The sequence below is a fragment of the Urocitellus parryii genome, chromosome 4 (genome assembly GCF_045843805.1).
Source record: "Urocitellus parryii isolate mUroPar1 chromosome 4, mUroPar1.hap1, whole genome shotgun sequence".
In the NCBI taxonomy this organism is placed as follows: Eukaryota; Metazoa; Chordata; class Mammalia; order Rodentia; family Sciuridae; genus Urocitellus; species Urocitellus parryii.
In genome coordinates this window covers 18,677,937-18,694,374 of record NC_135534.1, presented here as the reverse complement: position 1 = coordinate 18,694,374, position 16,438 = coordinate 18,677,937, and the positions used below count along the sequence as shown (strand labels likewise).

General features: G+C 34.1%; 2 protein-coding genes across 2 annotated transcripts; one reads left to right on the top strand and one right to left on the bottom strand.

Moving 5' to 3' along the window:
• Positions 1–1,848: 1,848 nt before the first annotated feature.
• On the bottom strand, positions 1,849–2,802 carry LOC113177116 (olfactory receptor 4S2-like). Its single transcript, XM_026381645.1, has one exon. It carries the CDS (start codon positions 2,800–2,802, stop codon positions 1,849–1,851), a length of 954 nt encoding a protein of 317 aa, XP_026237430.1.
• Positions 2,803–5,923: 3,121 nt separating this feature from the next.
• On the top strand, positions 5,924–11,700 carry LOC113177111 (olfactory receptor 4P4-like). Its single transcript, XM_026381642.1, has 2 exons — positions 5,924–6,015; positions 10,773–11,700. Exons 1-2 carry the CDS (start codon positions 5,924–5,926, stop codon positions 11,698–11,700), a joined length of 1,020 nt encoding a protein of 339 aa, XP_026237427.1.
• Positions 11,701–16,438: the final 4,738 nt, after the last annotated feature.

The window sequence follows — 16,438 nt, the reverse complement described above, 5'->3', positions numbered from 1 at the left end:
ATACACACATAAACACACACAAAAGATCTGGGGTGAGTCTGAGTTTTCAGGATTCTTTTTCATCTCCTTCCCAGGAATCACAAGTCCACCTACCTCCTCCCACAGGGACTGACTCAGAAAGATAATTTCAGGAACAGGTATAGCTTTATAAAGTGGCTGGTGAAAACTTGAATACTCTTTTATATGCTTTACTTACTGGTCTCTGTGAATCAAAACAATGCCATCTACTACATTCCCAGGGACTTAAGACAATCAATTATTTAGTGTAAAGGCATAAAACAAAAGGTTTTATAGAGAGAAGTTATCAAATGTGTGATATTTATTTATTATGCTGTTTTGCAAGCTCAGCTCAATTTTAGCTCTTTGTTCACTGACAGCATAACACAGGGGGAAACATTCAAAAGACCTGGTTGTATTCTGTCAACTCATAGAACTCTTATATTCTAACAACATGAAGAATCATCACATCCCAGTTCCCCAATTTGTTTCCTGACATGTCACTGCCTGCACAGAAATTCACAGAGAAACTTGTTTAAAATGTAGATTCTTATACACCCTTAACCTGGCCTAATTGAAAAGCTTCTCTTTTAAAATGTCCATTTGTGCATAAAAAATAAAAGATAATTATCATTATGAGTTTTTAAAGCATTGACCAACTCCTTTCAAAATTTAAAAATATAGAGGCACATAGAGACCCAGCAAATGAATGTCTAAAGTGGATAAAATGGTAAACAATACAAGTTTGTATTTTTCAAGAACAATGCCTAAACACGGTTTTAATTTCAAATTCAAACATATTTGAATGTTTTAAAATCATTTTTTGCTTTTAATTCTGGACACCTCTCTACCACAGGTCACATATTATGCACTATGGTCCTTTCCATGAATAATGTGTATACTCCTTACCAAGCCACAGATATAAAACCAAGAATAGGCAGTAGCATGGATAATCAATGTCAGGAAAAGACAATGAATCAATAGCAGAGGCCATTGGTGCTATGTATATTTACTATAAATAAATAAATAAATAAATAAGTGATAAATAAATAATAAATAGATAAATAAATAGATTTCAAGCGGTGGCTCATGGAGAAGGAAGGAAAACTGGGTCACCAGAGAAAATATCAATTCAAACAAGAAAAAAAATACTACTACTGAGATGTTGTAATTGAAAGGGGGACTCTCATAGCTTAATAAGTTCAATCTTCATACTGTTTGGGTACAATGAGCACCACAGTATGGAAAGATTTTTCCCAAGACCAAACGATGAAAACTAATCTTTTGTCTTTTCAGTTACAGAGTTATCTGTTTGACATTCTGCAAACACTTCTGTTCTCAGTCCAGGCTTATTGGTTTAGTTTTCCCTGTCTTTTGAAGAATTTATATAGGAGAACATTAGCTTTGATGTGTTGCTTCTTATGTATTCTAAAATCCATACAATATGCACATTGAGAGCTTAAAATGCACCAGTCATAGTTCAAAACCAAAGAAATGGCTTTAAGTAACATTTCTGAGAACATTCTCATTTTAAAATATCACAAAACATAAAATGGAGAAGAAAATAATGATACTGAATATGATAATTTTAAGATTTTTAGTTACAGGAATACCTAGCATAGATTTCAGGAAATTACTAGATTATGAAATAATTAGGATGATAATAATCATACTTTTTCTTTTTTTAACATAACATTTAACATTTTTGTAAAATATGTTATTCTTTCATTTGTTCTTTCCTCAAATCCTATGAGTTTGTCCTGGTTGTCTTTATTGTACAGAGGGGTTCAACACAGTGGAGAAAATTTAAAATAATTCATAAAATCATTCAGTTTAAATTATTACTTCCAACTATTTCCCACTGGTCCAAAACACCTTCTTGCCCCACAGTTTCTTCATAGCATTTTTTACTTCTGTATTTCTCAGTGTGTAAATCAGAGGATTCAACATGGGAGTGATAATGGTGTAAAATACAGCCACCATCTTATCCTCTGAGAAGGTAGTGTCAGGCCTCATGTATATAAAAGTACAGGGACCAAAGAAGATGATGACCACTGCGATGTGGGAGCCACAGGTGGACAGAGCTTTGCGTCTTCCTTCTGCGGACTGCTTCCTCAGAGTCACCAGAATGACACTGTAGGAGAAGAGCAAGATCACAAAGCTCCCTAGACTAATGGTACCACTATTGGCTGTCACAACAACACCAACAATATAGGTGTCTGTGCAGGCAAGTTTCAGCACAGGGTGGACATCACAGAAGTAGTGATCAATCTCATTGGGTCCACAAAAGGGTAATTGAACTACCAGAGCCACTTGGATAATGGAATGTATGAACCCACCTACCCATGTCCCCAGCAACATTTTACTGCACATCTCCCGGTCCATAATGGTCATATAGTGCAGGGGTTTGCAGATGGCCACATAACGATCATAGGCCATTACAGTAAGGATGAAGATCTCAGTGCAACCAAAGAAATGTCCTCCAAAGAGTTGCAGCATGCACCCCACATAAGAGATAGTTTTATTCTTTGCTAACAGGTCAACAATCATCTTGGGTACTATGACTGAAGAAAAACAAATGTCTACAAAAGACAAGAAGTTGAGAAAGAAATACATAGGATACTTGAGCAGGTTGCCCTTGCAAACTGTCAGCATGATGGTGAGGTTTCCCAGAAGAATGACTGCATAGAAGAATGAGAACAGCACAAAGCAGACTTCCTCAACTTCTGGGTTCTGAGAAAGGCCCCAGAAGATGAATTCAGTTACATTGTTTATTTTTTCCTTGGGATGAGTCCATGAGGACATGTTCCCCAGAGACAAATTACCTGAGGAACACATGAAAAGGAACATAATCATTTATTTTTAATTCAGAACAAATGAATAATTCTTGTAGCTGACCACAGGAAAAATGGGTAGATACTCCTGATTGGTATACACACTTGAAAATGAGTTGCATATTTTCCAATTTTCTTGCTTCTATATTATATCCATTTTTTTCCACTTCAGATAAAGAAACAATGTCCAGAGAGATAATATAAATCACCAGAGTCTCACTTGTTACCAGCTATCTTCCATCCTTCACTCTTTATTAAGGTTTATTTACAAATTTCCTTTTTTCTTTTATTTATTATTGATGCATATTATTTATACAGAATTGTGTGATTCATCATGGCATATTTGCATGTACATGAAAATATAATTTGATTCAATATAGCTTTTATATTGTATAAGGCAATCTAATTTTGAAACAACATCTATTTGAAAAAACAGTAATGTTTGTACAAGAAAATGTTTTTCTTTATTTTTGATGCATAAGTAAAAACATGTGTCCTCCCTTTCCTTGCTGAATATTTCCATGCCTATTCACAATATCCACTCATGAGTTCTCAAATACTCGAGACTAGAGACTTTCACATGTTCTCCTTCCTAAGAACCTGGATCTTGACTAGATGGCTTCATAGTGCCTTCTTTGACCCAAAGCTCCAGATATGGTGTGGGGTCATAGAAAGAGAAACAATATTATGCAAATTAGATTTTGATATGATGCTGTTGTAACGTTGCTACATTGTTTAACTTCTCCTAGCTTCCATTATCTCATTTGTGAAATGTCAGAGTTTCAATCTCACTATCACTTATCACAATAGTATTTATTTCAACCATGAAATTAAATCACTTCTATAAGCATGGATTAGTCAAAACACCATTTGTCTCTTAACTGGATTAAGGTGAAAGAAAGAAAAAGGTCATATTCATTCCTTTAATGTCCACTTTTTTATGTATCCTTCTGATATTTCATGATATTTTATGGTAATTGCATTAGATTTCCCAGTTTGGGAGAATTCAATCTTTCAGGAAGATATTGCCATTGAATGATAATTAAAAATAATTTAAGAAGAGGAGAAAGTATAATTTAAATAGATGAACACTCAGAGATGGAATTTCAGGTACTTTAGTAGAGATTACTTGTATGTATTAGTGGAGACATGTATGTGGAATAACTGTAAAGGGTTTTTCTAGGTTCTTCCTCAAATCAAGCCAAGGGCATAAACTGTTCCTCTCATTCTAGACTGTGCTACTGAGAACACAGCCTTCAGATACGCTAAGGTTAGTGTTCATGACTACTGAGCTGTATGCTGGGAGCCCACCCATTGCCTCTGTTGTGCTTGGTACTTCCTGCTTTGGGGAAATTGCAGATCAGTGTTCTATTAAGTCTGTGTACTGGGTTCAGTAGTCATTACAGTGCTGCCTTCTCTGGGGAATTACAAAATGTTGATAGTAATTACAGCAATGGTAATAGCAACAATGTAATTCAGATTTGGGATCAGGCACATTCTCTACTTTTACATGTTCACACTCCTTTTTTTCTATTGATTTTAAAAACAGCCTGTTCTCTAGTAAGAGATCCCCTCAATTTAATGCACAGCATATTAGTCTTGGCAAATATACCTTGCTCAGTTCCCTAGAACAAAACAGGCACATACACAGAAGCTGGAGAACTATTCCTCTACTATCTAAAACACAAGGTCCTAGAGGAAACCTTATCGCTCCTTAAACCAAACCACATCCCAAAGATGCTTTCCTCCCTAATTTGAGCATTTGAAACCTGACACCACAGTATTCTTTGATATGATTGTCATTTGTCTATTTGTGGTAATCATGACACACTATCTCACAGTCATGTATAGAAAACAATTTATCTTATCATCATCTTAGTAATTTCATTCTCTATTTACTTCAGAAAGCAGTGTATTGCAATTTTTTATAAATTCTAGCAGTTTAAATGAATTCCTCTTTCCAACATAGATTCTTTATGTGTTTTAAAAGAAAAAGAAAATCTCACCTGTGTTTTCTACTGATTGAATTAGCTTTATTTTTTTATCTTCTCCTTAGATAATGTGGGTGCAGCAGATCAAATTAAAGTAAGAGTGATACCAGATAAATTGCTTTGTGAATGGTTAGGACCAGAGAATCCCAGACACCTTAAATTCAAAAGCTGGTAGAAGTCAACATTTGTTGTTCCTGGTTTTCTTACCTACTTAACTCTGCAGTTTCACAGTACCTTTGACAATAAATTTTCTTCTTTTCTACTTCTTATAAGCCCTCCTTAAGGAGAATGCAGTAAAATGATAATGACCTTGGGGAAACCTTTTCCCCAACGTGTTCCTCCATAGTCAAAAACATATTACTGACCTAATGATGAACTTTAATTTCCTGGTTGACAGGGAGACTGCAGAGGAGAGAAAGGAGAGCAGGGGAGGTGTTAGGAGATAGAGCATGGGGAGGGGTATGGTCCCTCAGCCCACTTAACACCTTCCTATGGGGAGAAACTGGGCCATCTTCTGGTTCAATGAAGGAAGCAAGATGACCACAAGGGGAATTCAAGATCCTGACAGGAAAACCCCCATATTGGGCTTATAGCCCTAGATATTGGGTTGAAGTTAAGTTGTTGCTAGGTAACATATCATTAGCATGGAGGATGGCTCCTCCTCTCTGCATTTTCCAGAGGGGGGGAAAAACATGCATGGGCAGTGGAGAAGAAATTGTTTCAAATTCTTTAGTCAAACAACATGGCAGTCAACCCTAAATCACCTCCTTCCAACTGAGAAGGGAAGAACTACCGTGGCCTAATAAAGGTGAGCACCATTATGTTTACCATGCTTAGAGCTACTTTGCAGCTCAGCCCACTCTGAAATCCCAAAGTGTTAATAAACCTATTTTTCTGCTTGCCAATCTCTCACATTTCTCTCAGTTCTTTTTTCTGGATTGTCAAGAATGTGGACCATGGCCAGGCCTGGTGGAGCTCACCTGTAATCTCAGAAGCTCAGGATACTGAGGCAGGAGGATAAGCAAGGCTCTAAGTAAGGTAGTGAGACCCTAACTCAAAAAGAAAAAAGTATGAAAGGACTGAGGATGTGGTTCAGTGGTAATGCCCTCTGGTATCACTCCCCAGTACCAAAGAAAGAGAAGAAGAAGAAGAACTTGGGCTCTGGATAGCCTGGGGACACTTTCTGTGCACCAGTAAGTAATGGTGATGAGGGAGAAGAGGAAAAGGGAGGCACTAGGAACTGAAATGGAGTGAATTATGTGCCATGCATATATGATTGTACCAAAATGAAACCTACTATTATGTAAAACTATCATGTATCAATAAAGCACATTTTTAAGAAAAAGTCCTACCATCTACTAAAAGCACCACCCTGGGGAACAAATCTCCAACAAATGAAACTTTGAGGTATAAAATTAAAACATATCTAAAACATAGCAATAATATTTGTTGTATAGATATTTTGTTTCACAGAAGGGAGGTTAACTGAATTTCAGTGAAGATGTTTTTAAGTCTACATACATTGTAGCTTTGCAGGTACTTTAAGGAAATTTATATTAATCAGAATGTAAGTGATAGCATATATGTGTATGTGTATATATACATGCATAAATATGTATGTGTACAAATGTATTCTCACATGTACATATATAATGTATAATGAAAATTTTTTAGAAAGTTTAAGGAAGTAATGTATTTTTACTTCCTTAAACTTTCTAATAAATTTTCAACAACATATTTGGATTCTGAGTCTATCTGCCAATATAAACAGAACATTTGTTTTTCTTTTTCTTTTTTTTTTTATTATGTGCTTTTTCTTTATGACTCAAATCCTAACCCATCCATTGCAGAAAAAAAGAGTTAATTATTGTTCTGTAGCCACTGGTCCAGGATAATGGTGGGGAAGCAGATTATTGACTTGTTAATTACTCTGATACATTTGTGCTTCTTTCCTTAATGTCTCTTTTGAGACTTTGAGTATCTTTCTGTTTCTCTCTGTTGCTCTCTTACTCTCTGTCACTCTCTTACTCTCTATCTATGTCATCTCTCTGTCTAACCATCAGTTTGTCTTCTATCTATCTACTTGTCTGTCTATCTGATTTTCTTTTCTCTCCTCTACAGAAATACAGACCTCTCCTATGAAAGTCTAAAAGTCTGGTAGGGCTGCCCAAATTTCTTCTTACTCTAAGAGGAGGAGTTAATCAGAACTAATAGAATTCCTGAGCTGCTCTGGGTCTAAGTAACAGTACTAGCCTCCAGAGAGAGAGTGCATAGAAAGTGGCTATTGCCAAAATGCAAAGTAAATTTACAGTCCTAAAATTCCCAGAAGAATTGCGGAATATAACTTTGGATCAGCGAATAGATGTGTGTGTGTGTGTGTGTGTGTGTGTGTGTGTGTGTGTGTGTTTTCTTAAATGAAATCTTTGAAAAATACTTCTGGGAAAACAATTTCTCATTGCTTTCATAATTTAAAAAAACACCTATGATCTCTTCTCAATTTGTAGTTAGGTCTTGCAGTGCATTTTTTTTTTTTCAGAAGTGGGTATAAAACAGATGACTCTTAGAGCATACATATAGGCATGATAGTTTTGTTTACCTTAGAGCATCAGCAGGTGTAAGGAAGTTGTATGGCAATTTAAATCCTACATCATTTTCTTGTGGAATGAACAGATATTTCACTGTGAATTCAGGACAGTTTTTTTGTTTGTTTGTTTGGTTTTGGTGCTGGGGATTGAACCCAGGGCTTTGTGCATACCAGGAAAGCACTCTATCAACTGAGCTATATCCTTAGCCTTCAGGACAGTTTTAACATTTTGAGCAGGATTTAAACTCATTTTCCTTGCAAAACAGTGAAATTTTTCTCTTACACATGAAAGGAAAGCAATCTTGAGGATATTTTCTAAGAAATGGCCCAAATTTGTTTGAATCACTGATTCACAGTTTTGCCTTTTATTTCAGGTGTATATATCAAAGGAAAGTAAGCTAACTGTATTGCTGAGGAAGGTAAATGCACGAACAAGACATTTTCTGGAGTAATATAAAACTAACTTGAAGATCATCCACAATTGGTGTTCAGGTAACACCTTTTAGAATCCTTGTTTAAGATCACTAGATCTATTTGCCATCTGCTCTTGTTATTTTAATGGTATGCATTCACATGTGGTCTATCAAATTTAATTGAGAGTAGAACACATTTTTTTGCAATGTTTGGCTTGTAAGCAGAGTTGGTGTTTTGTATATTATATTTAAATAGAATAAAATTCTCAGGCTGTGAGAGATCTTCCAAATGTTGATCTTTGGAAAAATTATCACCTTTCAAAAGACCGTTTCTCAAACTTTCTCTAGGTTTACTGGAATCACATAAAGTAAGTTTATAATAAAGGCAAATTCTGATGTCACCAATAAGAGAGTATATATTTAATATTTGTAAGCACTAGAGAAACTAGAGGAGATGCATTCTTTTTAAAATTATTTTTGTAGTTGTAAATGAAGAGAATCCCTTTATTTATTTTTATTTTTATGTGACGCCATGTATCAAACCCAGTGCCTCACACATGCTAGGCAAGCGCTCTGCCTCTGAGCTACATACAGCCCCAGCCCCAGGAGAAGCATTCTTAACATTGCTGACAATAACTTGTAAGGAGTAAGCAAGACTGTTCAGCAGCACTGCAAAATATTAAAATTAACATTTTAACTTAACTTTGATAGTGTAGAAATTTACCTATTTAAAATTAGGTGTTATGAAATTCTCCTTGTAAACAATAAAGTCCTCCTATTTATTTTTTTGTCAGCTAAACAGTGTCTACTTCCAGTTTTGTTTGGATTGTTTGACAATCTTTATACATTTTATTTAAAGAAAGAACAGGATAAAGGCAAGGTAAGTGATTCTTAGTTAAGTACCTTTTATTCTACCAGGAGATTAGGCATCAGAAACTCAAGTTTGCCTCATAATTTTACTAAATGATGTCTGATGTTCAACATTGCTTAATCAATGTTGAAACTAAAACTTGGAGAAATTAACTATCCCGTGTAAATGAGAACAGGTTTTGTGAAAAATGGAGAAATTCACGATAATCATACTTAGGCTTTCTAAAATCCCTTGTAAATAGTAACAGAAAATAAAATACATAAAAAAATTTCTGGAGAAAGGATTTTTATATTATATAAATCCACAGTGGGTGATTGACTGCCATCTCCTTATCTGGAAAGATGCCTGTTTTGCCTTGATAAAACATTATTTATAAAAAAACTAAATAGCTAGACTGAGGCAAAAATATTTAAAAAGCCATATTACAAATAGTGTACTTTGGAGATATCAGAGATAGCTAGGTACCAAAAGTACTACATATTATATCACATGTTAACCAATTTATAGACACTTGAATAAAAATGGTTGCCCCCTACTTATTTATTTACTTGTTTATTTATTATTGAGTTCTATGATTTCTAGTTAGTTCTTCCCTGATTTTATAACATGCACACTTTAGTTTATAATGACTTCCTCTTCATTTACTTGTCTAATACTGGAAATTTGTTTTGTAAAATGTCATATCTTTTCCTGACTATATTTCCTTGCACCTTGTTGCTTTTGTTCTCCCTGTGCCTCCAGGAGTGATGATATCTTATTTCTATAAACATGCATTTGGAATATGGCAGATTATACTTGTCCAATTGAAAGGCTGGTGCTGCAAAACGTTTTCAAAGCCAAGCAATTGGCACCACATGTTTATTCCTGTAATGACAATGGTGTTGTTGACAGTGACCTCATGGTCTGAATGTTATGGTGGTAGTTCCTCCCACTGCTGTTACGTCTGATACATGGTGCCATCCTTATGAAACATAACTAAATAAGTTCTAGGAGATCTATTTTTTAAATATATTTTACTATATTAACTCTCTGAACTAAAGAATTCACTGTTTTTCTTAATTGGTTCCTTCTGTACAGAAACTAATATGCTTAACTTTGATGGGTATTTTAATTCTAAATTCATTCTAATAGCTAGACTTATTATTTAAAATTTATTTTCAAGATCACTTCTGTTTCATGCATGTTTATATAAAGGAATGTTATATATTATTTTCAGAAATGATATAACACTTTCAGTGATTGTGACAAAATATTTAAAGAAATAAAAGTTATTAAGTTTTGTTGAAGTGCTGTAAGTTATACATAATTTCAAGGATAAGACTTGATGTCTCCACAAAAAAGAGGGAAAGTATGAAGTATTACTGAGATATTGAAAGAATAGGGCCAGGTTCAGACTTTCCCCTTTTAATATAATCAAATAAATTCAGCTAGAACTGAAAGTTTAACTTAATGTGTTATCCAAGGTGGTTGTTTAATATGCAATGTCCCCAATCCCTAAGTCTTCATGAGGGACTCAAGGAATATTATCCATCAATCACACAGCTCACAATTAAGGCGATTTTTACAATAAATGAAAATATATTCCTTGATCATGTGTCTGTAGACAATTCAGAGAGCTGCTAGGGAAAGGGAACATTACCTGAAATTAAAACACAATCATGACTAAAGAACATAGTTAAAATTATAAAACAGTTTTTTTTTGTATTATACTAAATTCTTCTTTCCTGTTATAAATGTTGTAAATGATTATAAGTAAACATTTTATTTTAGATAAATTGCAATTTTAAATCATCACATTTCAAAAACCAATAAAATGTGTTCTTAGTATTACCGATATGACAGAATACTGGAAATATTTAAAAAAAACTATTAGAGAAATAAGTTATAAAATCCCAAGGAAAAAAATATAATTAATAGATTGGTTTATTAATTAACTAACTTGTGTGATTTGTTAAACTGGATCCCAGGACTTGATGATAGTGTTTACATGATTGTGATCCTATTGCAAAGGCTTTTCTTCAAATTCATTTTGCCACAGGTATTCAGATGTTTGTACAAAGCATGAAATATATGGAAATTCAGAATATGGAAAGTATCAGAATTCATTCTCATGGGCCTTTCTTCTGACCATAACATAAAAATATTTTGTCTGGTCGTCTTCTTATTTTGTTATCTTGTTGTCTTGGTGGGAAACCTTCTGATCTTCATCTCTATTGGATGCAGTTCTCTTTTTCACCAACCCATGTACTATTTCCTCAGTCACTTATCTTCTATGGACATCTGCTATATGTCCTGTGTGACACCCAAACTGATTGGTGACCAGCTAGTGGGAAGAAACACCATCTCCTATGGCTGCTGCATGTGGCAGGTCTTTGCCATGCACTTCTTAGGACTGATTGAAATATTCATCCTGACAGCCATGGCCTTAGATCATTATGTTGCCATCTGCAAACCTTTGCACTACATGATAATCATGAGAAGAACTAAGTGCAATTTCTTTATCTTGGCTGCCTGGGCTGGTGGAGCTGCCCACTCCTTTCCCCAGTTCTCTGTGATAATTAGGTTACCCTTCTGTGGCCCCAATAAAATTGATCACTACTATTGTGACATTTTTCCTTTGCTGCAAGTTGCCTGTACTGACACCTACATCACTGGTGTTCTTATGGTTGCCAATTCAGGACTGATTGCCTTGGTAGTATTTGTTCTCTTGTTTGGGTCTTATATCATTATTCTATTCACACTAAGAAATCACTCAGCAGAGGGGAGATGCAAAGCCCTCTCTACTTGTGGGTCTCATATCACTGTGGTTATCTTATTTTTTGGTCCTTCTATATTTGCCTACCTTAGACCTCCTACCACTTTCCCTGAGGACAAATTCTTTGCTCTGTTTTATACCATTATTATTCCTATGTTCAATCCCCTCATCTACATCTTGCGGAACACAGAGATGAAAAAGGTCATAAGAAAAGTTTGGTGTCAAAAGGCATTTTTAGAAGAAAAATACAATTGATTTGTATTAGTTAATGTGCAACCAAATGTATGCAACCATAAACGTTTATTTGTATTCAAGGGGCACTATTGGTTTTCAAATTATTGAAGTCAAATCTTTTGTTGATAAATATCAAGAGATTAGAAACTGAAGCAATGCCAATAAAAGGACAATTCCATGTGTAAGACTGAAATCAAGTAAGGAAATATATATACATACATATAGGTACACCTGCATGATATTCTGGTTTAAAGGAAGGGAGACTTTGTCATATAATCAATTCTGTTATCATTCTTTATATTTTGAGGTTAAAAGTGTTTTCAGAAATTAAAATAATTCTTATTATTGGTTTATTATCTGATGCAATGCCAATGCAATATTCCATGATGACATTCTAAAATCAATTATGTGATGAAATATCCCAGAGAATTTCATATGAAATGTAAATAAAAAGCAGTGGTTTTGTCTTTCTCTTAAGTTACAGTGTCTCTACTACAACCAAATATCATAGGTAGGGAAACATTTTAAAGAGTTAAATTTAACACACATTAGAGATACATGCATATTCATGTTTATTCCATAAAAATTGTCACTAGCTAAACTATGGAACCAGCCTAGTTGTCCATAAATTGATGAATGCCTAAAGAACATATGGTATATTTGTACAATGGAGTCTTACTGAACCATAAAGAAGAAAAAAATGTGTGATATTCAGGAAAACAGATGGAATTGAAGACCATAATTTTGAGCAAAATGTTCCAGACTCAGGAGAAAATTATTTTGTGTTCTTTCATATGTGTAGGCTGGAGGGAAAAAACTGGAAGGAAAGTATTGTAAGAATATATGTGTGACTAGTATGGTGGAGTGAGCGGATTAGAAGAGGAAGGTCAAGATTATGGGGGCAATAAATGGGTTTGAAATTTGACTTAATTTTGTTTTATATATCTGTTAACATGTCACATGAAAACCATCATTCTGTATAATTGAGATGCACCAATGTGAAAAAAAATCAGACCAATGAACAGTAATTTTTACTTTATGTTGTTTATTAAATTAAATGTAGTTGAATATAGAAGGACAAGATGAATAATTAATAGATATTATCCCTTTCCAGTAGAGCTGCATTATTGAGTGGCTCCAAGACTCTTCATTTGGGGGAAGACTGCATGTTAGCTTGTCCTTATGCAGAGAGAAGAGATAAGAGAAATTGATTCAATTGCCATTGTAGAGAAATAAAGAGAAATGATATCAAATAAATTTTTCTGGAGCATAATTCTTTTTGTATGTATTTTTTCTCTCCTTTATATCTTAGAAAACCAATAACAAAAACACTTGTATATGAGACAGTAAAAACCTACCAATATGAATAAGGAGGAAACATAACAATTGTAAATATTGTGAAAGGTGGACTTCGGAGATTTCCAAAAGAACCACAGAAAAAGTAAAGATAATTTTTAAACTATCATAGAAAAAATATCTCTAAGTGAAATAAGAGAAGGTAAATAATCAAAATATTAACAATTTATTTTTAAAATGTGATGATTATTTTATCATTTAAATGCAGTAAAATTTCAAAATATGATGAACAGTAATACAGTTCAGAAGGAGAGGAAATGGAAGAAATATGATATGGAAGGCACACTGTACCAATTTATATTGGAAAATAATTATATAAATTATATTTTTTTCATAAATTTTAAATAAAAATTTATATTTTCCAGATTGAATTATTCTTTAATACCAAACAGTAGAAGACAATATAACAATGCCTACAAGTTACAGGATAAAAAGGCTGACAGCAAAAAGTATTATTCTTAGTCTTTGTCTTATCTTTTATGAATTCAGAAATGACACCTTCATACTCATTTGACTTCATAATTTACCTACCTCCATGTTCTTTTCCATCAAAAATTCTCCATATGTTTCTCCTAAAAGCAGATTCAAAATATCATATATGATGAATCACTGTAAAATCTTAGGGGTCAGTCAAAACGCAGATGAATGAAACATTTCTTATTCATAATTAAAGGCCAATGTTTTGTGGGGAGAGGAATACTAGGAATTGAACTCAAGGGCACTCAACCACTGGGGCCACATCCCAGCCCTATTTTTTATTTTATTTATTTAGAAACAAGGTCTCACTGAGTTTCTTAGTGCCTCACTTTTGCTGAAGCTGGCTTTTAACGTGGGATCCTCCTACCTCAGCCTCCTGAGCTGCTGGGATTCTAGGCATTTACCACCACACCTGACCCAAAGGCCACATCTTAAAGCACTGATAAAGACAAAAAAAGAGCAATGACTCAATCATTAAACCTTGATATTACCTTTAGTGTTGTCCAGATCTGTTTATACTTAACTGATTCAAAATATATTTAATGAACACACCCAACTGGGCTTTTTTTTAATACAGCATCCTTTGTGAAGAGAAGGGTCTTCTCTTCTCAGAATACTTTTTCATGCAAAGTTTGATGAGTTAATATTTTGAGTCAAAACTGACTTAAGTATTTATTGATCACAAAAATTCTACTATCACTTATGAAACTTTTCTGGTGAAACAAGTCACAAAAGAGCCTTTAATCTTCACATTGATTTTACAAACAAATTGTAAAAAATAAATTGCTCATTTTTTAATCATATCTCTTACTTGTAGAGATATACTATTCATAAATTTCATTGAATTTTGTTAAGTTTTTGTACAGCACCCTAAAAATCATGGTTTTGTTGGATGTTTTCCACTACTAACTTAATAAACAATGCAAAATACTGAAATTAATTAAAATTTAGAAATAAGAAATTTATTATATGAAGTTACAAATTACATGCAATACTCAAATATATAAATTATGACGATTAAAGTTCATGCTAACATATTCTTCATTGCTGCATGTAATTAACATTGCAAATAAAAGAACAATTATTTTTTAAATTTTTTCTTATTCTTTCAAGAGTTAGTGATATATTATTTTTTTAATTGCTTAGAAAATGTATGTATAGCAGGGCATGGTAGTACACACCTGTAATCTCAACAGTTTGGGAGGCTAAGCCAGGATGATTCAGAGTTCAAAGCCAGCCTCAGCAAAATGAGATGCTAAGTGACTCAGTGAGACCCTGTCTCTAAATAAAATGCAAAATAGGGCTGGTGATATGGCTTGGTGGTTGAATGCCCCTGAGTTCTATCCCCTGTACCACCACCCTACCACCACCACCACTAGCCAAAAAAAAAAAAAAAAAAAATGTATAGTTGGAAATGATCTTGTTTGTTCAAGATGTGGAGGTACACCTTAATGGTGTATTTACTTACAAAATATGTTATGTACACTGATATTTTAACTTTTTTGTGGAAGGCAGAATATATGCATATGTTGATGCTTTCTCTTTGGAGGAAAGAATCCACTGATGTGAATGTTTTTCTTGGGTCAGAAAGTGACTCTGGACAGCGATGGGTACAGGAGTCCCAGATCAGAGACTCAGGAAAGTCTATGAAGTTAGGGGAGCAAAGAGTGCAGAGGAGATGCCAGAAAAGTTTGTCTTCTGTGTTAAGAAGAGAAATAGTTGTGGAAACACTACCTAGGCTAGAGCAGGCATTTAATGTATGATAAAATCAAAACAGGCTTCCTTCAGAGTGTAGGAAGTCCAAACAAAAAACCTCTAGAGTTGCTTTCAAATTATGTCTTGGAGGCCAATCGACCATTAGTTCCTCGGTAGCTTTGTACCTTGAGTATTTTAGGACCTCTTGCCTTTTATTTCACATTATCAAATGGTTAAATTTATCATGTAAAAAAACTTGTAAAAGAAGTTGAAGAAGGAATAAAGAAAAAGGAGTGGAAGAGAAGAGGAAGAAAAATAATTACAAAGGCAGTATCCCTATAATCTCATTAAAAATTAAGACAGAGATGCCTGCCATGGTCTCCAAAGTCACAACGTGTCCTCTTGTGGCCTCACTCCTTCTCTTCCCCAGAATTAACTGTTTTCCTGACTATTGGTGCTAAACCCTTCCCTGCCTCCTAAGGCAATGCGTATGTTTTATGTTACAGGGATTTCTGCTGGTAAAATAAGAAACAAGAGTCTGCCTCATCAGGTCAGTGAGAAGATGGCCTGAGAATGCTTGGTTCCCTGGGCAGAGTCAGTGTTCAGCATCATTTTCTGTGGTTTGTTCTGCTCACATAGACCATGAGAAGTCAACTTTAACTTTAGACATAGATGTTCAAGATGGAAAAGAGAAAGAAAACAAAATTATACGGGAAAAATTAAAATATTTTTAACTTTTTTCAACTAATTTGGAAGAAAGATTTCTAAATTGTTATGATATGAAACAATACTAATATTTGTTATTTTTATTTTTTTTTGGCATTCTGTTTCTTATCAGAAAACTAAAACAGTTTCTAATTCCCTCAGAAATATAATAAATGCACTTTTTGAGGAAATGAAGCACATTGCCTATCATAAGAGGCAGCAATATACCTCTCTGTTCAGTCAACTCATAGGGATTACTGAATGAATACATTATTTTAAAAAAATCCCATCGTATTTGTTTTCATCAGTGAATTTGTCATGCAAAGTGCGAGGGTACTCAGTCACTGGGGCCCTAGAGGAGGTTAACAGCAGAGATTTTTAAACTGTTGGCAAAGTTAACTGGCTTTTCATAGTATTTATTATCTGGATCCTAGTCTAATTTCAAAGTTTGCTAACTTGTTTCTAGAGGAAATGAACCTGATGAATCTACAATCTGGGGAAGTAAATCCAAAGGACATAGAAGGAA

Coding starts and splice junctions, on each gene's coding strand:
- LOC113177111 (XM_026381642.1), top strand. CDS start 5,924: ATGCCCTCTGGTATCACTCCCCAGTACCAAAGAAAGAGAAGAAGAAGA. Junction 6,016..10,772: donor GGGACACTTTCTGTGCACCA/GTAAGTAATGGT, acceptor ATGGAAATTCAG/AATATGGAAAGTATCAGAAT.
- LOC113177116 (XM_026381645.1), bottom strand. CDS start 2,802: ATGTCCTCATGGACTCATCCCAAGGAAAAAATAAACAATGTAACTGAA.